General features: G+C 33.4%; 3 protein-coding genes across 6 annotated transcripts in view; 1 reads left to right on the forward strand and 2 right to left on the reverse strand.

Annotated features, from left to right (window-relative positions):
* LOC136988343 (deformed epidermal autoregulatory factor 1 homolog) overlaps positions 1-9,016 on the reverse strand; it is a 28,811-nt gene extending 19,795 nt beyond the window's left edge. Inside the window, exons 1-3 of one of the 3 annotated variants that reach the window (XM_067286225.1) lie at positions 8,347-9,016; positions 706-929; positions 505-625 (exon numbers count right to left, since the gene is read on the reverse strand). In XM_067286225.1, coding sequence (XP_067142326.1) covers positions 505-625; positions 706-929; positions 8,347-8,728 — 727 coding nt within the window. In that variant the 5' untranslated portion in view covers positions 8,729-9,016. Of the gene's footprint in view, positions 1-504; positions 626-705; positions 943-8,346 lie in introns of all 3 variants that reach the window. The other 2 variants (XM_067286224.1, XM_067286226.1) reach the window with 2 other exon arrangements.
* Positions 9,017-14,657: 5,641 nt separating this feature from the next.
* On the forward strand, positions 14,658-16,722 carry LOC136988359 (arylsulfatase B-like). Its single transcript, XM_067286246.1, has 8 exons — positions 14,658-14,753; positions 14,950-15,109; positions 15,179-15,291; positions 15,364-15,474; positions 15,537-15,662; positions 15,725-15,851; positions 15,921-16,217; positions 16,286-16,722. Exons 1-8 carry the CDS (start codon positions 14,658-14,660, stop codon positions 16,720-16,722), a joined length of 1,467 nt encoding a protein of 488 aa, XP_067142347.1.
* A 3-nt stretch (positions 16,723-16,725) lies between these two features.
* RhoGAP68F (Rho GTPase activating protein at 68F) overlaps positions 16,726-20,887 on the reverse strand; it is a 50,269-nt gene continuing 46,107 nt past the window's right edge. The window contains exons 12-14 of one of the 2 annotated variants that reach the window (XM_067286230.1): positions 18,932-19,038; positions 18,655-18,821; positions 16,726-16,895 (exon numbers count right to left, since the gene is read on the reverse strand). In XM_067286230.1, coding sequence (XP_067142331.1) covers positions 16,805-16,895; positions 18,655-18,821; positions 18,932-19,038 — 365 coding nt within the window. In that variant the 3' untranslated portion in view covers positions 16,726-16,804. Of the gene's footprint in view, positions 16,896-18,635; positions 18,822-18,931; positions 19,039-20,887 lie in introns of both variants that reach the window. The other variant, XM_067286231.1, reaches the window with a different exon arrangement.

The following is a 20,887-nucleotide window of genomic DNA, read 5'->3' on the forward strand; positions in this document are numbered from 1 at the left end:
ATTTGCCAAATAGTTAGGACTTTCCACCATGCAATTTTCATGTGTCTGTATCTTTCAATGAAGCCTTAAAAGATGAGTGACAGCATTTTATATTTATTGTTAATTAAAATGATGATGATGATAATTTCCCTAAATATTCTATTTAAATTTTATATTGTAAAATATTTGATTAAAAAATCTGAAAGAAACTGTTACTAAAAATTTTTTGAATATGTAAATATAAATGTGATATATGTATGTGTATATATATATACACATAAGCAATGCATTTATGTAAAAAATTTTCAATAAACTAGCAACATAAGCTGATAAATACTTCATAAAACTTGCACTATCACAGTGTTTATAGTCAATAAATTGTAATAAATATTTTGTGAATATTTTAATTCATTTCATAAATCATTTCTTTTATCTACAGTATATTATTTTTAAAATACCATAAAAATTTAGTTTATAAAGGATTGTAAACTATCAATATATTTTTATTCTCATATCAAAACTCACATTCATTAGCAGGTGGTGTTTCTCCTCCAGATTTAACACTTTCTTGCGATAGAAGACGTTTGACTGATCCATCTTCACGTTTTCTTCTCTTGTAAGGTGTGAATAACCGGATAGGTCCACTCTATTGAATATAATTCAGCATTCTTTTAAAATATTGGTGTGTTTTTGTATTCTTATATTATGTTTTGCTAAAATACTTACCACAGTACCTCCACTCACCATCGTTGTATCATCACAACAAGCTGTACAAGTGCAAGAAGTTGCATGTGGCTGGAGTATACCTTCTTCTATCAAGCACTGCAGAGTACGTCCAGCGTACCTAATACTCCTTTTCCAGTCTTTACTATTTCCTCTTCCGCAAAGTGCTTCAAATTCCGAGGGTGTGTACCAATTTTCACCAACTTTAATGCACCGACCACGTCCCCCTAAATAAGAATTCTAAATTATTTAATATTTGAATATTTTAACATTTTTCAGTTACAATTTATATAATTAAAAACAAAATTTTAATACTTTTAATACCTTTAATATTTTAAATAAAGAATTAAGTCTGTAAATTTGACTTCATAGGTAGTGACCTATGAAGTCAAATTTACATACTTAATTCTTTATTTAAAATATTCATTGATTAATAAAATAAGCATTATTGAACTGCATACATAATTCAGTATGAATCTCAAACTGAATCAAACATTAATAAATTATTATTGTCTAGCAAAATGACAAACTGTATACTATGAAATAAAGATAAAAAATCAATATTAGAGAGGTTGTGGCCGACGTTTTCATCACAAAAACATGACGTCAGACGTTCAGTGCCGCTTTCTCGTAAGCCTAGAACAACGGTTCCCAACCAGTGGTTTGCGACCCACAAGGGGGTTGCCTTAATGTTAATAATTTATTTATGCTTGGCAACACGCAAGATATGCGACGTAATCAGTGGGCAGCTGGCGCCCGCACCTCTCCTTATGCCTGGTGAAATTCGACTGTGGCAAACTAGCCACAGTTGAAGTCTAGGGGGGTCGCAAACATTTTTAAAAAAACTAAAAAGGCTCGCAATTAAAAAAAGGTTGGGAACCACTGGCCTAGAAGTTTGACAATGGCATTTAGAATGTCGAGCATGATTCCCCAGACGTTCCAAATGCCATTGTCAAACTTCTAAGCTTATAGAATGGTAGTGCTGAATGTCCGACATTCACGTTTTCGTGACAAAAATGTCAACCACAACCTCTCTAAATATATGTAATATTAAGTCAAATTTACAATATTTTGACAAACAAATTAGTGAAAGTTTTTCAAAGTCAGAAGATAACAGAAAATAACATATTCAAAAAAATAATTAAATAATAAAATGTAAAAATAGACTTGGATTTTTTTGGAGGTGAGAGAGATGAAATTACCCCTAGAAAGGTTCAATGTAATCCATATGTACAAAAATTCGTTGGCCTATTGTGAACAACTTCTAAAGATAAAGCTGGAGAAAAAACTTACTATTGTTTAATTAGATATAATTTAATTTTTTTGTTGGAACAAAACTTTCCTTTATGACTTTTAATTTTTAATAAATCCTTTTCAGATATAATGCATCCTTTATGCACTCTGATTTTTAGTATCCTCTTTAATTAAAGTTTCAATATAATTTGAATATGATGCCTTCTTTGTGTAACTGAACTTACATACCCAAAAAATATTTCCTTGACTCCTATATTTCTATTTCAAAATAAAGTTCTTTGAATGAATTGAATTTTAATAGTATAACAACTTTAACAGAATGGATTTTGTGACAATAATTTATAAATTCAAACTCATTGAAGATCATGTTGTTCTAATAAATTTGACTTAAGAACAATAGAGTTTATTTAGGAAATGGAAAGCAGTTATTCTTAACTTTTCTATGTAATGTTAAATTTAACAGATATTCTCATTAAGTCCAGTCTTGGTTTGTTCTCGATGTAATACAATTCAACATTTAACAATAAAGTGCTCAAAGAATAGACATTTATTCAATTAAAAGTCAGATGGCTGATGAAAAGCGAGTAATGGAAGGAAGTACTTACAGGAAAACCAAACAATGCAGTGGATTTGTAAAAGGTCTCAAATTCTTGATAAGCTTCCACTTTAGTTGTAAAGCCTAAAAAACTTATTAACTGATTATATATAACACTTGATGGAAGGTAATTGTTCTAGAGTCTTTTCAAAGTCAAAATTTTTAAGTTTATACAAAATGATTCATTATTCCTCAGAAATATTTCTATTTTGCAACATATTATTACGTTCATCAGAGAAGAAATGAATACAGGTAGCTTTTGGTTTATGCCGCAGTTCCGTTCCTACAGAAGCTGGCACAAATCAAATCGGTGTAAAATGAACCCATATTTACAGTGAGGTATAGGGTTAAGTTCTACATAAATGAAAAACAAGCAAATAATAAAATACATATATTATAAATTTAATTTCTAAAAATGTATTTTATAATAAAATAAAGTGAAATGTTTTTATTAAAAAATCTTAAGAAAAACAAATGATATTTCAAAGTTTCGAATGTCTTACATTCTTCGGAAAAAGTACGATTATCCATCTTTAATTGTTTAGATTTTTGTTTTCTTTCATTAAGAATTTCAGAATATGGTCGAATGGATGCAATGATGCTACTTTTTACATTTGCACTTCGCCCCCAATCGTCTAACTCACAAAGTTCATCTGTCAAACTTTCCATAGTTGAAACGATACGCTAACCCGACAGAACTACAGACGAGCAGAGACGCCGTAGCGCATATATAAGGTCAGTTTGGGCATGAAAATTGAAGTTGGTTTCATCTCACTAACGATAGTTTGTGATTGCCGGAAGTACTACTGCATCATAAGGTGTTTTCCTGAACGAACTGATACAGGATACGAACTATTCGCGTTCATTGGTACTCTGGATTCAGATGCCATTTATTGGACTATTAGGTTTAATAACTTTACTCGTGGGTACCTAAACCTATTTTAATATTAATTTAATGCAAATGTATATATACTCAATAATATTAAACAGAGAAAATAAATTATTCAATAAAAATCTTTGTTTTAACGAATGTACAATGTCGCAGCTCAGCATATATATCAATACTGAAACGAAAATCAGTCTAGCATAAGGAAAATCGGGGAACTACACTGCAAAACGGCAAATTGCGCAGTGGCATTATTCTGAATCGGCATAAATTGAGCCGGCGTAAACCTAGGGCTACCTGTAATCGTAATGTGCATCTAACAGTAGCAAATAATTGGAAGCATAAAATTCCAATTCTAGTTAGAGAATGTCATTTATAATATGCATTGTTGAATTGTATTAAATGAACTTAAAAACTCATCTACTATTACAAAATTGTGAAAATTAAATTTTAGCAGGATTATTTATAGGAAATCACCCATACCTAGTCTATAATCATCATTTATGTTTACCATTATTAATATTTCATTCATTTTGAGCTATTAATAATAAAAAGGATTCCAATATAATTTTGCAGCATAGGAAATGCAACAATAGAAAATAATATTGCTAAATGCTAATTATAATCTGATGAAACTGTCTGCATAAATAAAAATGGAATGAAGTCTTTATCCATAGTGACAAAAAACTCTTTGGGATACTAAAGAATAGTTCTTCCCAAACTATATATTCATGGACCAGTTATTGGGCACCTTGATCATATGAATGACACTATGCACCAGAAATCTGAACAATAATAATAGTAAGAAATAATTATAGCTAGGACAACTAAGCACTAAAAATCATATGTTACAATTACAAGAAAGCTATAGAGAATTATTGCAAATACATTGAAATTAAGAGGATACAGCTATTAGCAACTTTGCTATGATATAAAATAGGATTAACTTTACAATAGTTTTGTATTAGTTCCATGTTAAAATAATATGTTGATAAATATAATGAATATTACTAATATGTTACATAATGTTATATATGAATGTAAATAAAAATTTTCATTTATAAGTAGAGCAAAAATTGATCAAACACTTTAATGGCAATTTTGTTGAATGGAAACCATATTAGCATAATTTGATTTAAATTACTTTATTAAATCTTTTCTTGTAATTTAAGTAACAGAATAACTGGTTTTATTGTACAAGACTGAAATACAGACTATAGTATCTTTAGGATCACAGAAAGTGGGCAGTAAATCCCTTGCTTCAATATGAATGGAAAAAACAGCAAGGTAGCAAAAAGATAATAATCAATGATAGAAATAATTTTCAAAAGGTGTTTTTATACAAAACTCTGATTTTAATAACACACTTTTCAGTTAACATTGACTCATTTGTCAGACAAAATTTTGGAATATCTACTTTTATATATTTATTTCCTATTTATTCATATGGACCTTTGTTACAGTGGACCTTTGTTATAGCGCTGTTCACTATACTGCGCACTTGGTTATAGCGCAAGCGATGTTCACAATGCGATAAGTTCAAACACGTATATACAGGTTCGTGCGGTGTAAGTGAGTAGCACATTTTATTGTTACTGCATATTGAGTAATTGTGTATGTATTGAGTTCCTGCATGTATTTTGAATAGTGTTTAATTATTGTATGCATGATGAGTAAAAGAAAAGACAAGCTACAGTATGTACAGTAACAATTATACAGTATTGTATATACTTATTAAGATGTATAACTATGTTATGTGAATTTTAATAAAACACTTAATAAATTGAGTTTTTTTTTTATTAAAATACATAATATGTACGTAGTTGATGGGAGGTTTCAGTATATAGTTCAAATCGTTCTGAGTAAATTTATTGTGTGCTCAGTATAACACAGTTCATCTTATAACGCAGGTGTTGTTTCCCGCACGACATGCACGTTATATCGAGGGTCCACTGTATTCAGATATTTTGAAAATGCTTTCTTGTTTCACTACCACCTTAAATCATTTTATAGGAATGTTGAAATTTATGAATCCAGTAATCTCAAATTCAAAGAACATATCTAATCACTCATTATCATATAATAGAAATTGATGACATTTTACAATTTCATCCTGTAAGTCTACTAACGAGTTTATATCAATAAATGTTTTAATAAAGAAGAATCATATAAAAGTGATAGAAAGGATTATAAGTATAGAGTCAAGCCTTCTTTATCTGAATCCTGTTCATCCAGATTGATTTAAATAGTCATTTTTTTTAAATGTTTACATATTTTGTGGAAAAATGGTGATTTTTTTACAACTGTTGAGAGATCATTCTATTATTTACAACCTTAATATATATCTACATAGCAATCTCACATCTGCAAGGATAGAATACATACTGTTTAAATATACTAAATAATTTTTATGATCCTATTCATGTAAAGTTAATGTTCCTAATTTTTTCATATCAGTAAAGTACAGGTAACCCCTGTATAACACAGCACTTCTATAGAACGGATTCACTCTAACATGGTTCGAGAATTCGGAACATCCCCCGTATAACACGGGTTCACTCTAACACAGTTCGGGAATTAGGTAGAACACTCGTACAGTACATGAAATGTAATAAAAACTGTTACCAGTTGATGATGCTCATGCTGAGATCATCATATAGGATGAATAATCCTCTGGTAAAATATTTACTTAAATAATAAATAAGTATTTTACCCATGAAAAAAATCTACTATATAAAGCTGAAAAACCAGATTCTATCACTGTATCCCAAAAATGGCCACTAGGGGCACCCCTGGCTACTATTTAAACTAATTTAAATTAATAAAATAAATTATGTCATATTTATTTTATATTTTTACAGTATAATATTCAGTATATTATTATTTTTATTTGTAATTTTGTATGCCCCGATGCCTGCCTGCATCTGGCATTTCGACTTGTGAATAATAAATCTGATTTAAAGGAGGATTTAACAGCATGCTTTTTAATTTTTGGAACCTAACCCCATTTTCGCACTAGTTCTTTGTTTCGCATAACACGGCAACTTTTTGGAACGTAATTCCTGTGTTATACGGGGGTTACCTGTATACAAGTTTATTTTCAACCATTAAAAAGTATTTTCAGTAAAGAATTGCAGATTTATTTCAATACCCCACTAAATTCAGTTTCTTGATCATCAATCTTGATTGAGTCTATTCCCATTTGATCTGAATAAATAAGGTTTGACTGTACACATTGCAAAGAATATGAAAATAAGACATCTATTAAAGTTTACAAGTTTATCTTTGCAGTTTTTTAAATTAATACAAGATAATATAAATTAATTAAAAAAGATATTTGTAAATATAAGACTAATGTATGTTGGGCAAATTATGCAAGATAAAGTGTATGATAAAAAGAAATTAGGATGACTCGAATCGAAAATCTGTTGAAGATGGAAAGGATAGACTATTTCTATTGAAGAAATTACATATATCATAAATCTTCAATCATGACGGGGTCAAAGAAAGAAGTTACAAATGTATACATATATAAAATACATTGTTAATTTAAGATAAATTCTCTATATATTCCGTCCATAAAATGACAAGATTATACAATTCTTAGAAAATCTATAAACCTGATATAATTTTTTTTATTTACATTAACTTCTCTCTGAATTGTGTTTTTACAGAAATAAATTCTACTGATATTTTTCTTTAATAAAAAATTTTTGTATTCCTTCTGGAGCAAAAAAGGATAAAAAGACCAAAAGAGCTGTTATTTCATGTCTACTATAGGTTCAATCAGATACTCAATAATACCTATGCATGGCAAAGAACAGGATCAAATATGTGCGCCAGTGATTATGAAAGCAGACTACATCATTTTTCATTCGGAGATATATTTTTTTAAATTTTACAAATTCAAAAGTCAATATATATTTTTTGATCATAGAAAAGAGAACACAAATATATTTACTTCTGCAAAATAGGTATTTTTATGCAATTGTAAAATTTTACAATAATTTTTGAAATAAATTTGATGTTTTTCCATTTTAGACTTGGGTCATTTTCATTATCACAGGCGCACATATCCATGCACGATCACGTAAAAAATTCTAAAGGATCTGACCCGGACTTAATCCTAATTCCTCAGAGTAACAAATAGATGCATCTTTGTTATCTCAAGCATCCATCCAACTTAAAAACTTTGAAGATAACACTGTAATTTTAGCTTTAACAAATAAGTAAGAAAAAATCCAATTTAATTTCACAAGTTGCAATTGAAATCTGTAATTTGATAACATCTCAATTGGTACAATTACACTTCTGAATGAGATGGTTGGGATTGTACCAGAGCCGTAGGCTATACTCACAGGAACAAAAAGCCAAAGGAACCATACAGCTGAATGTTACCCTTCGCAAAAGACAGTCTCCCAAAATTGGCCTACTTTCAGGTCACACGCAATCAGGAGTCACGTTGCTTCGCTAATACTATTGTATTTAACTATTTATCCCATGTAACTATGTCAGTTTTGAGTAGTCCACTCAACTGTTTGCAGAGTACTTGATGTTACATAGTTTTAGGGGGTATGGTGCAGAGGTGCAAGAGATAGCAAACACCAAGGCACACGACTACATATAGAGTGACGGTCGAGGCAAGCGAAAATCAGCCCGTCCGACACAGCACGAAGAACGGGCGGTAGTATAGTATGGTACACAGTAAAAACTAATTTTTGGGGGCGAATATCTCGTGTAAGGCCACAATAGGGACGGTTCCTTTGACCTTTTTGCCAGTACAGGGGGGTCTACAATTCCAGGGGTGGGAAACCCCCTCATTCAGAATTCACATCTTACTGCAAAATTTACCAAAAATAATGAAAAATTTGCGCTTATTATTTGTAGATAAGGCAAGCAGGACACTCACCAGAACCGAATCTATTTTTGTGCAATTCGCCGCTAACATTCCTGCACCTGACAGGCAAGACGGAATCGTGGACGGAAGGGTCCCAATTGTATTTGAATTTTTTGTCGCCATTGGTGCCGAGAGGAGTGGGCGAAGGCGTGCTGGGTTGAGCCTTCAGAACGGCGTCGAGCGTGGACTGATCGTGGATGACAATGTGCGTGGTCTTAATGCCCGCGTCGTGCAATTGTTCGGGTGTGAGTATACCTTGCGGGGTGGCGAATACCACGTTAGTGATACCATTGACGCCCGATTCCGAAGCCGGTGGAAACGGAGTTACGTCAGAGTTCGGCATATCTTCGGAAAGGTCAGGCGTTGCCACTAAAGGTACGCCACCCGATTCCATTACCGCCGATGTTTTCACTAGAAATAATTAAAAAACTCACATCTGTGTGTAATTAAGCCTTTCGGCTCGTTCTCGTAAGCCAAGGCGCACGTAAATTACGATAAATAATCTTTGTTAGTTAAAAACATGGACGACTCTCGGCAACCTTCGGCTATTCTCGGTGGTGGGCGGATAATAACCTCTTTCGCCTTCGATTTTTAACTTTTTCTCCAATTTTTTCTAATATTAATACTTCAAATAATATTCCAAGTATTAAAATATTAAAAATTTAACGTTGTTTTGATATTTATTTTATCACACGGTGGTCGCGTGGAATCAAAAAATAAGTTTCGAGGAATCAGATCGCGATCATCGTCAAAGTGTGGCCACCGTCATTAGCGAGGTTGAGGCCGAAGTTTTAAACGCGAAAACGTGTACGTCGGACGTTCAGCGCCGCTTTCCTGTAAGCCTAGAAGTTCGACAATGGCGTTTGGAAAGTCAGTGGAATCACGCTCGACATTCCAAACGCCATTGTCAAACTTCTAGGCTTATAGGAAAGCGGCGCTGAACGTCCGACGTACACGTTTTCGCGTTTAAAACTTCGGCCTCAACCTAGCTATTATTTAAAGACTAAATATATATATATGGAAAAACAATGCCGTTTGAGAGATAATCCAGTAGCCATCAAAATAAAGCTCTCTCGAGACTCGAGTCATTTTGGTAGAACATAGTTTAGGCTGCAATATTTCTACATTATTCCACACTTTCTTCGTCTTGGATTCTGCCAACAAAAAAACCTCCCTTTTTTTAAACATAAATTTTAATTTTTCCTTTTGCATCTCAGTCTGTCTTTGATTACAAACGAGTCATTCCAGTTTTTAGTCGCCAATTAGCATAAATCTTTTTCTCCGTTATTTCTTTTTGGATACTTCAACACTTCTTCAATTACACCTCTCAGAAAATATTCTCTTCTAAGTCATCAGTCCAGTCCATTTTACACTTTTACACTCTGATAATACAGTGCGATTTAAAGTTGGTCCGCACTGGGCATGGAAACGAGAGGCTCTTCCACCAACGAAATAACGTCGTAGAGCGTCCAAAGACACAAGGTAAATTATGACTTCGTCACTTCGGCAAATCAGCCCAGCCTCTTAAGGGTGACCACCAGGTCACCCTTAAGAGGCCTGGGTGGGCCGGATGGCCGAGCGGTCAAGGTGGCAGCCTACTGCTCTGGGGGACCCGGGATCGAATCCGAATGGGTCGAATAATCCCCAGTGATTAATGGGTCGAATTTTTCGGGGGGTGGTCTGTTCGGATATGTCGGGCCTTGTCCCTCACCACCCGGTCGCCCCATTGTGGGCCTGGCCGAACCCATAATGAGCCTACTAAAAGAGGTCCTCTTAGTGCCCAGAGGGTTAAAGCGGCCGGATGGCCGAGCGGTCAAGGTGGCAGCTTACCGCTCTGGGGGACCCGGGATCGAATCCGAACAGGTCGAATAATCCCCAGGAATTTTTCGGGGGTGGTCCGTTCGGATATGTCGGCCCCGTCCCTCACCACCCGGTCGCCCCATTGTGGGCCTGGCCGAACCCATAATGGGCCTACTAAAAAAGGCCCTCTTAGTGCCCACAGGGCGGAAAGAGTTTTAAAAAAAAGTGCCCAGAGGGTGGAAAGAGTTTAAAAAAAAAGAGGCCTGGGTGACCGGATTATCGAATAGGCAAAGTAGACAAATGTCTAGGGCCCGTAATTCGGAGGGGCCCGGCTTCAGTGCAGAAGACTCCTCTGTTTGAAAAGGAGTTAAAAATGATTTAAGAAATAAAACAGAAAAGGCTGTATTTAAGAATTCCTACTAAGTTCCGCTCGACTCGCCATTACCTATAAAAAAAAGGTCGACATCCAGTCGTCTGTCAGAAGTAATGTACAGTACGCCACGGTATCTCTCGCGCCATCTAGAAATACTTTTAGGGCCGCGTCTCGTGGTAGTACTGATGTATGGATGGTTATGATTTATTTTCTAAATATACACTTATACGTCGCGACATCGCATATTCGATATAGCGTTCAAGTTGCTCGAGTGCGAAGATATTACAATTCAATAGTGTTTTATAAAAGAGTTAAAAAGGGTGACACCACGGTGTGACTTGGGGTGACACCACGATATCCGCACCGGGTGTCACCCATGCTAGCTACGCTAATGTCACATTATATAAGATTTGTTTAGAAGCAACTTACTTAAATGGGGCCCCAATTTAAATTTTGTCTAGGGCCCGCTAGAGGCTTAATCCGGCGCTGCGGAGACACTTTTCCATCGGATGGCCGAGCGGTCAAGGTGACAGCCTACCGCTCTGGGGGACCCAGGTTCGAATCCGAACGGGTCGAGAAATCCCCAGGAATTTTTCGGGGGGTGGTCCGTTCGGATATGTCGGGCCCCGTCTCTCACCACCCGGTTCGTCCCATTGTGAGCCTGGCCGAACCCATAATGGGCCTACTAAAAGAGGCCCTCTTAGTGCCCACAGGACGGAAAGAGTTATAAAAAAAAACAAAAAACAAAAAAAAAAATATATCGGAGAGAAAAATATTGCCTATTCAGAATACAACTAAAATGCACGGTTAGTAGAATTGCAATTGCCGAAACACAGTCTAAAAGAAGTAGGATACATAGTAGTCAAGTACAGTACATAGTGTCTCGCCTTGCCGCGAGGACACCCACAGGAGCAGCAACCATCTCCTTGTCCAAACTTGGACTTGAAATGAGGAAACCTCCCGTGTCCGGTCAGTATTTGCGTCGTCCAACCTGGAGGGGGGTCCGTCCGGATATGTCGGTCCCCGTCCTTCATTATCCGACCGCCCCATTGTGGGCCTGGCCGAACCCATAATGAGCTTGCCATAAGAGGCCTTCTTAGTGCCCACATGGCGGAGTTTTACAAAAAAATAATTAAAAAAAAGACGCAGTTGTTGATTAACGGGCACACTGATCGTCTGCATTTAGAGTAAGTTCTTTTCGCACGCACCTCCGCTTTTCGACCTCGGGCCTAAGGTCCCTCAGCCGCCGCCACGCTCGCGGTCGGCTAGTACTATGCATCGCTTTCGCGGCTTGTCCAAAAAACCTAACCTACCTCTCCAGGAGGTGATCGTCCCTAGTTAGGCTAATAGGAAACCTTTTATTTCGGCTCAATTGATATTCAAGGCTACAAGTCCACGCGCGATTGGATTAAATATATTATTATAGAAAACTCTAAAATGGCGTAGAATGCATTGCGAAAGGCAATAAATCGTAAATATGATAACTTTGTTATTTTTCGTCTCCGGTCCGAAAGTACGGTGCCGTTGAACTCGTCTCGGTCTCCTCAGTTCAGATATATACTCAAAGTCCCGAACTTCCACCGGGAGTAATCTATATCTATACAACATCCCTAAATAGTAATAATAATTAAAATTTTCATTAAGTCCGATTGTGTTTCCGATTGGTTTCGGAGCCTGTGGGCAGCCATTAGCGGTCGTGGGTTCGGGTCTCGCCAACGGCTGGCCACGTGGAATTTCCTCGGTTTTCTTCATGTGTGAACGTCTAAATCGAGGCTGCCTTCCACCCCACAATGTGATTTCAATAAGCCCTAATGGCGCCACCACTATGCCTTATGGCTATGGCCTACGGAGGACACCATTAGTATAAATAATGGAGATGACTATGGCATAAGACAGTCGTCTCCATTAATTAATAATTCGAAGTCTGCAACAATTAAAATTTTTGTTTATTACGTATATTTTTAATTAGTTATCGTAAATAATGCCTTTTCTGAAAATTATTATTATAAGGATTTTTTAAAAAGGCTTTCATAATGTATTTAAAATGTTTTTCAATATATTATTTTCGAACTTATAAGAACTTTTGATGCAAACCGGGAAGTCACGTTATTTGAATTCAAAATTTTTCCCTGAAAAGTGTTAGATAGATAACACAGTACGAGCCCCTATGAAGCTGTAACGTTCCATTGAGCTTGTAGTCGAAATAAGTGGCATAAATATTTTACTGTGCGCATGAGCGTCTCCGATCGTCACCCGAAAAATCCAACTTCTTGGATCTGAGAGTCGTCGAAGGATATGACCACAGTCCTCTAAAGTATAGACCTGCACGCATATTCAAGATGGCGGCAGCTTCGGGCGGAGTGCATCTAATTACTTGTAGAATCACTTAGTTCGTGCAATTAAATATACTAGGATTCCCAAAGTTTCATCTATTAGACATCCATGAGATGAAAAGAATGTATTTTTATATTTTAATAAGCGCAAGATCCAACAATCGTATTCGGTCTTTTACATTAAAAAAACCAAATGTTAATGACACTGTGAAAATAATAAATGTGTTTTCCTTTTAAATCAATAACATGCGAAATAAATTAGTTTTGCCATTCAATTGAACAATTATAGAATAAAATAAAATTAGGTTGCTTAACATATCATTTGCTACAATAATAATTATATTTGGTGGTTGCTTGAAAACCATAGGACAGAGGAAAATCAATAATGAAGCTAACCGAATTCTGTTCATTGTAGAATATGATCATCATCTATTAAGACTGTATTACCCAATTGAAATACTTCTTACAAATACCAGCTATTTGGCATGAATCGCCCGTTGATTTGATTATGATGCCAGAGGTTAAAATTTAACCGTTGGTGGAATTAATGGAGGAATACTAAATACATTTGCTTAATAACCAATCAGAAATGCGAATTCACATTATTTCAGAATATATTTATTAAGTTGTATATTTAAAATTTAAAAATTTTGCGAATCACTGACTCGTTAGTTTGTAAATATGAGTGAAATGAGGTAATTTGAATGTCAAATCAGTCAGTTTCGAAAAACGCGTTTATTCTGCACTTTGCACAACATTACAAGTTAAAATGTATTGCAGATATTATAACTGTTAAGAAATACAGCATCAGTACTGTTAGGTTCGTGGATAGAGAATCTTTATAGTTTGTCCCCCCTTTTGTATAGTTTGCGGGCACTGGTCACGAGTGATATCACAAGACGACGACTCGCCAGATCAAAGAAAGTCACGTGATCATAAAATCGCCTCTGACGTCACGTCGAAAGCGACGGCATTGCCTAGTTTGTGCTGGGCCTTAAATCGAGAATTCACTATAATTTGAAAAAATACCTACTTATAAGTAGAAAGCAGTTTAAGTATTAAAAAAAACTTTGGGACATCATTATGGACCCTTCTCTTGTACTAACGTAGGCGGCGACCGGATGGCCAAGCAATCAAGGTGCCTACCGCTGTGGGTCGAAATATCCCCAGGAATTTTTCGGGGGGTGATCTGTCTGGATATGTCGGGTGCCGTCCCTCACCACCCGGCCGTTCCATTGTGGTCCTGGCCGAACCCATAATGGTCTTGCTAAAAGAGGCCCTCTTAGTACCCACAAGGCAGAGTAAAAAAACAACTAACGTAAGGCGGCCTTTTATTCAAGTCCATCGAGAGTTCGTCTAGGCCCACAATGGGGCGGCTAATGATGAAGAAGGAACCTGATCACCCGCGAAAAATTTCTGGATTATCACCCGGCTTCGATCTTGGGCACACCGAAGCTAAATTAATCTCTCATAAAAATAAAAATTTACAATCAATTTAATTTATATTCTTCAGTTTTAAATTTTAAATATACAATAAATTCTGAAATTATTATATGAAATATTACACGAACGTTAGTAAAAAAAAAAAAAAAAAAAAATCAATAAACAAACATGGAAATAATCTTTTATCGTATGTTTCTTACACACAATAAATAGGACAGCAAATGTATTCCGCCATTAATTCCACCAACGGTTAAATTTTAACATCTGGCATCATAATCAGATATCAAAGGGCGATTCATGCCAGATAGCTGGTATGTGTATGTATTACACAATTGAAATACTTTCGTCTTAACATATGATGATCATATTCTACAATGAACAGAATTAGGTTAGCTTCCTTATTGATTTTCCTCTGTCCTGTGATTTCTGAGCAACCACCAAATATTATTATTATTGTGGCAGATGATCTAGTAAGTGTATTTATTAATATGAAATTGTTTGTTGTTGTTTTGATATAGTGTTTACAGTTCTAAATTTCATTTGAGTTGCAAGTCTCTATGCAATAGATTTTTTTTTCTGGTTAATGTTAAGAGAAGGAAATTGAAGATTTAAAGTATACTAACTATTGTTTTGCGTTATTTTGAAATTACTGAATACTTTCTTTAGGGGTGGAATGATGTTCAATTCCATGGTTCGCAGCAAGTTCCCACACCAAATTTGGATGCATTCGGACGAGCCGGAGTCCACTTAAATAATTATTACGTCTCTCCGATATGTACGCCTTCCAGAGGAGCTTTAATGTCTGGGAAGCATCCGATTCATTTAGGTTAGTATTATAGACTGCATGCATTTATACAAAAATTAATCAATTGATATAAAATTAATATGCCTGCAGGTCTGCAACATGACGTCATATACGCTGGTGAACCTTGGGGTCTGCCTCTAAATATAACTACTCTTCCTCAGCATTTAAAAAATTTGGGATATGCTACTCATGCTATAGGAAAAGTAAGCTCGCTTCTAAATATATACAAACAAATTCCAGTATTCTATAATTATTTTAATCACTTAATCTGTTAGTGGCATTTAGGGTTTAATCGGAAAGAAGCTACACCAACAATGAGGGGTTTTGACAGTCATTACGGATACTGGACTGGCCACGAAGATTATTATGACCATACTGCAGAGTCGGTATGTTGACTGGCTCTTACATTTCTTTTATTCAAAAACATGCTAATTTATACTTTATTTAGTCTGTAGGTTGGGGTACAGATTTTCATAATGGTCTAAAAACTATTAGAAACGAAGCAGGAAAATATGCAACAGATCTTTTTACACAAAGAGCAATAGAATTAATTAATAAGCATAATTCATCTCAGGTATTATCTATTTCATTCATGAACAATTAAAAGATATGATTGTAATGTGTATTTCTTTTTAGCCTCTCTTTCTGTATGTAGCACATTTAGCTGTTCATGTAGCTAATTCCTATGATTTATTCCAAGCACCACCTAATTATGTAAACAGATTTTCTCACATTAATGATAACAGAAGAAGAATCTTTGCAGGTAATTTTGAGTCTTCAAAATTTATTTCACTAATAACAAAAGTGTAATGATATTTTAAATTAAAAATAGGTATGATATCAGCATTAGATGACAGCATTGGTAAAATATTTATGGCTCTAAATGAAACATCTATGTTAGAAAATTCTGTAATAGTTTTTACAAGTGATAATGGTGGAGCAGCTGGAGGAATTGATCAAAGTGTTGGTTCTAATTGGCCATTAAGAGGAAGTAAATATACTTTGTGGGAAGGTGGAGTGAAAGCCAATGCCATATTTTGGACTTCCTTTTTAAATAAATCCCATTATAACTCTTATAATTATTTGATGCATATATGTGACTGGTTGCCAACTTTATATTCTGCTGCTGGTAAGTAAAAAACAGAAAATAGATATTATAATAATACTAATATATATCTAATTATGTTCTCTTATTAGGTGGTGAAGTAAGTGATTTAGGTTCTATATATGGACATGATATGTGGAAAAGTTTATTATTTAATTTACCTTCACCTCGTGAAGAAATTCTCCATAACATAGATCCTATTTGGAAGAATGCCGCTTTAAGAAGGGGAGATTATAAGATTGTAATTGGAACAGTGTTTCATGGAGAATATGATGGATGGTACCCTACAATTGGAAATGAGAAACCAGATTGTACTTTCTCAAATACATCTCCGGTGGAAAATATTCTAAAATCAAAAGGATGGAATTTGGATAAAGAAAAAAGTTATATCATTACTTGCAAACAACCTCCTCCTGTAAATAAAACACACGAATGTATTGATATACACTCTCCTTGTCTCTTCAATATTGCAGATGATCCTTGTGAATACAACAATTTAGCTAAATCTAATCCAAAGGTAATTTCATAAATATACTATTCAAATCCCATTTATTTATTTAATTTCTTTAAATTTAAAAATGTACAGATTTTAAAAGAATTAATTAAAAGTGTTATGGCATGGAGCAAGACAGCTGTACCACCCGGAAAAGTTCCAGCGGACCCAGCGGCAAATCCAGTTTTTCATCAATATGCTTGGGAACCCTGGCAAGATTAGACGGTAAATTTGTAACAAAAGATATAAAAAATTCATTGTCATAATTTTTTTTAATATATACAAAGTAATACAGAAGAAAATTATCATGGAACAAAATTAACATACAACAATAATGATATAATAATTATATATATGTATATTTATACAAAAAATTAAAATGATGAGAATATGTATCTATGCTGAAAACAGATACAAACAAATTCAAAATAGCATGACATATAATTTATAATATCTAACAAATTTATATTTCAAACCCTATAACATATTAAGGAATAAAATTTCAATTGAGCTTTCAAAGAATCAGAAAAAAATATCTCATTTTATGATTAGCAAATGACTATATGTATTCAATGCCTTGTTACAGAAGATTGCACAATTATTAAATAAAAAAAAGATATATTATTTTTTTATCTGTGTAAATAAAACTGACTATTTAACAAGCACAATACACAAATTTGAAAATTAGTGCAGAAAGACCAGCTTTCTGTAAATTATTATTATTATTATTATTATTATTAAAAGGAAATTTGCATTATGTACAAAATTTATTTTAATAGGAAATATTCATAACATAAAAAATAATTTTAAGAGATGTTATATATCTATATATATATTGAAAACAAAATTGTTTTGTTTTGGAATTTTTTTATTACTACTGCTTTTGTGGTTAAAAAAAATATATATGTATATAAAAATGAAAATTATAGTAGATATATCTTGTAGCACCAAGTAATAAATATTTAGCCATCATACTTTTATATAGAGAGGGAAAAAAACCATAATAGGTAAAATGAAATAAGCAAAATGGTAAATTTCTTTGCATAATGGTAGATATACCATATAATCAAACTCGTGCTGCATTCACCATAAAAAAATCACCAAATATATTGCAGTATATACCTTGACAAAGCAAAGTTTAAAGCAAAATACTTCCAATTGATCTGAAGTAATCATGGTGCAGAAGTCTTCAGCTAAGTGCAGCTAATTATATAAAATTTTTAATTTTTTTATTTTAGTATTTTAATTTTATAGCAAATTAATGCTATGAAATCATATACTAGTTCTGTCTTCCAGAAATGAGGAGATCAAAGATTGTTTTTTTTTGTTGTTTTTTAAGAAATTCATTTGATATAAAGTAATTTGAAAATTCAATATTCTAGATTGGCCATTATGAGCAATATCCCTGATTTGCATATACTGTAAATAACAACCAATCAACCATTTTAAAAATTTATTCCCCTCTCCCTAAAAAAGTTAACAAATATTAGTTATTAGAGATTTAAAAATCTCATTTAACTAATAGAAAACAAATTTCATTTTTCGTATACTAGGCCAGCAATCTGGATTGCAGATATATTCCGAAGTGTTTAATTCCTAAAATAATGATGTTTTGTGATACTGTACACCTTTGATAAGTTTTTGAAATATTTATAGTTTAATAGACAAAACTTTGTTATTTACAGTATATAAAAATTTTCCATTATATAAATCATATGCTTTACAATACATTTTCATACAAACATGCAAGTGCAGTTAGAACACGGACATGATATGTACAGTGCAATCTTTGAGTTTGTCACTGGTCCTTTTACAATTAATAGAAATTTGTTTTACTTTAATTATTCAAATGTAAAATTTTAGAGAATATGCAGAACCACTAGGTTCAATCTGAATCTGTTTGGGTCAGGTTAATTATCATTAATAAATAGTCAGTATGAATTATTTACTTGTTCCCAAAAGATTTACTTTATAAATATCAAATTGTGATGTTTCAGTAGAAATTCTGTAAAATGATTTATATGAGATATGGAAGATAGAGAAGCCTGCTGGTTTTGTGACCATAAAAGATTTGGAGCAAATACAATGGCCAAATTGGAAGCTGTCATCTTATTAAGGTCACTGCAATCCATCACCTGAAATTAAATTTAATATATAATTTTATATGTGCATGATAGAATGTAAAGTTCCAATTTTAAATATTAAGATTAAAGTTTCTATTAACCAAACATAATTTATAACTTACTTTTACAAGAAATTCTACTATAAATCTTAATAATTCATAATTATCTTCTGGCAAACTGTTTAGAATAAGTGATCGAGCAACTGGTAATTTTTCAATTGGATCCAGCTCTAAAAAAAAGATTAAAACCAAATGCTTTAATTACAAAACTTTTCTTCATTTTCTTAAATAAATTTTCATAAACCTGAAATTAAAAATGCCATTAAAATTATGTTAAGAATTTATAAAATTCGTTTTCATTAAATTTTCTGACTTAATAATAGTCTTTTTCTTGGCCATCTCAATCACATACATCAGACATTGGTCAAGATATGTCAGAATGATACACTCTGAAATCCATGTTATCCTGTGTCATAATTCAAAGTACAGACAATAGATTCTATTCCCTCAATGAACTGTTACAATCATGATGATGATTGTAACAATTGAACAATCAGGTTAAAAAAACTACAGAATACAGACTTCAATCAAATTAATAGTTATGAAGGAAGAACACTAAATTATTTTACATTTAGCTATAACAACTTGAGAGCCTATTTTTGGAACAATCTTACTGGATAATGAACACACTAAAGGTTGTGTGTAGCCTGTGCATTCTTAAACTGTGGATTATATTATGCAAATTCTGTGTGTGTATATAATGCAAATCCAGATGACAGCAATACTTAAGAATAACATTGCTCTATTAATTTGTCTCACAATCCATGCTGTGCATTTCAAACTAAAAACTGATCTCCATTAAGTCTTTCTTGGCAGCATTAAGAAACTCAATGTTTGAGAGAAAATGTATTAACATTTGGTTAATAATAAACAACACTTTCAAAATTTGAGAGACAAAAATAAACTAAATGAAATATCAATTAGCTCAAAATCACAACTACAAAATAATCAAAATGCCTGTTTTGACTGCCATTTTGATGATCTAGTTGTATAAATTGGCATTTAGGAGGCTGGAATCAAATCTGTCAAATATCACCTAAAAAGACTGTAGAAAGACAAAGCTGGCTTTTGTAATTTTAAAATGGCAACTTATAAAGTTACCAACCATATTTTCAAATTGAAGCTTGCCTAAATTCTAATCCAATACCCTCAGTCTTCATTAATCTTAATAACCTTAGAATGATGACTTCTACCCACTTCTTAATAAAAGATTTATTATTGTATGTATCCTAAGCTCATGCAACTATTTACCAACTATTTAACCAGGTGGAAACTATTACAGCAGCCAGACAAGAATTTTGATGTCAATAATATATTGCAACAATAATATCTGTTTCAATTACAACGATGCCAAAAATGATGGATTTAGTTAATGAAATATAAACAACAGAAACACTGACATTAATTAAAAAGAAGTGTCGTCTTCCTTAATCTTGGGCATTGGCTCAAGTACAGGATATTGTTTCAGGGAGAAACTAGACATTTTTGGGTAGCTTTAGTGAAGTCATCAAGAACAACTTTTGAATGTCCAATATATAAATTTTGTATTTATACTGCAAATACAATAATTTCTGTCCAACACGCTGTATATAAGGTGCTATCCAGATGTACCACCATTCATCATTGAATCAAGTGACTGTTCAACATTTCAAGGTAGACAGGATATCTACAATCACACAGGTGGACCGGTGCAATTGTATAAATGATATTCTCTTTTTACTTTTTCAGCTATTATAACAGAGGGAAAGTATGACAATCCAGCAAAAAATGATCCCCAGATTTTTACATTTTTGGACTTAGGACAGCTTGAAATTTTCAAGAACTGTAAAAAATTTGAATTTTTTTCTGTATGTATGGATATTAGTAAGTGGGGGCATGATTTTGTTCGTCCTCGTTGACGCTTAATAACTCTTGTGCTTTTTGTCAAAAATTTCTGAAATTTTGCAGGGAGGTTTGTTTTTATTAGGGAAATTGATGTTATTAAATTTTGGTAGTTAAAGGTCGACAGGATGGGGAGAT

Source organism: Centruroides vittatus, unplaced genomic scaffold (genome assembly GCF_030686945.1).
Source record: "Centruroides vittatus isolate TY-2023 unplaced genomic scaffold, ASM3068694v2 scaffold_3293, whole genome shotgun sequence".
NCBI classification, from domain to species: domain Eukaryota; kingdom Metazoa; phylum Arthropoda; class Arachnida; order Scorpiones; family Buthidae; genus Centruroides; species Centruroides vittatus.

Bases quoted from the DNA above. Each gene is read 5' to 3' on its own strand.
- LOC136988359 (XM_067286246.1), top strand. From the start codon at position 14,658: ATGAACAGAATTAGGTTAGCTTCCTTATTGATTTTCCTCTGTCCTGTG. The intron at 14,754-14,949 runs GTAAGTGTATTT...TACTTTCTTTAG, and splicing joins TTATTGTGGCAGATGATCTA to GGGTGGAATGATGTTCAATT. The intron at 16,218-16,285 runs GTAAGTAAAAAA...TTCTCTTATTAG, and splicing joins AACTTTATATTCTGCTGCTG to GTGGTGAAGTAAGTGATTTA.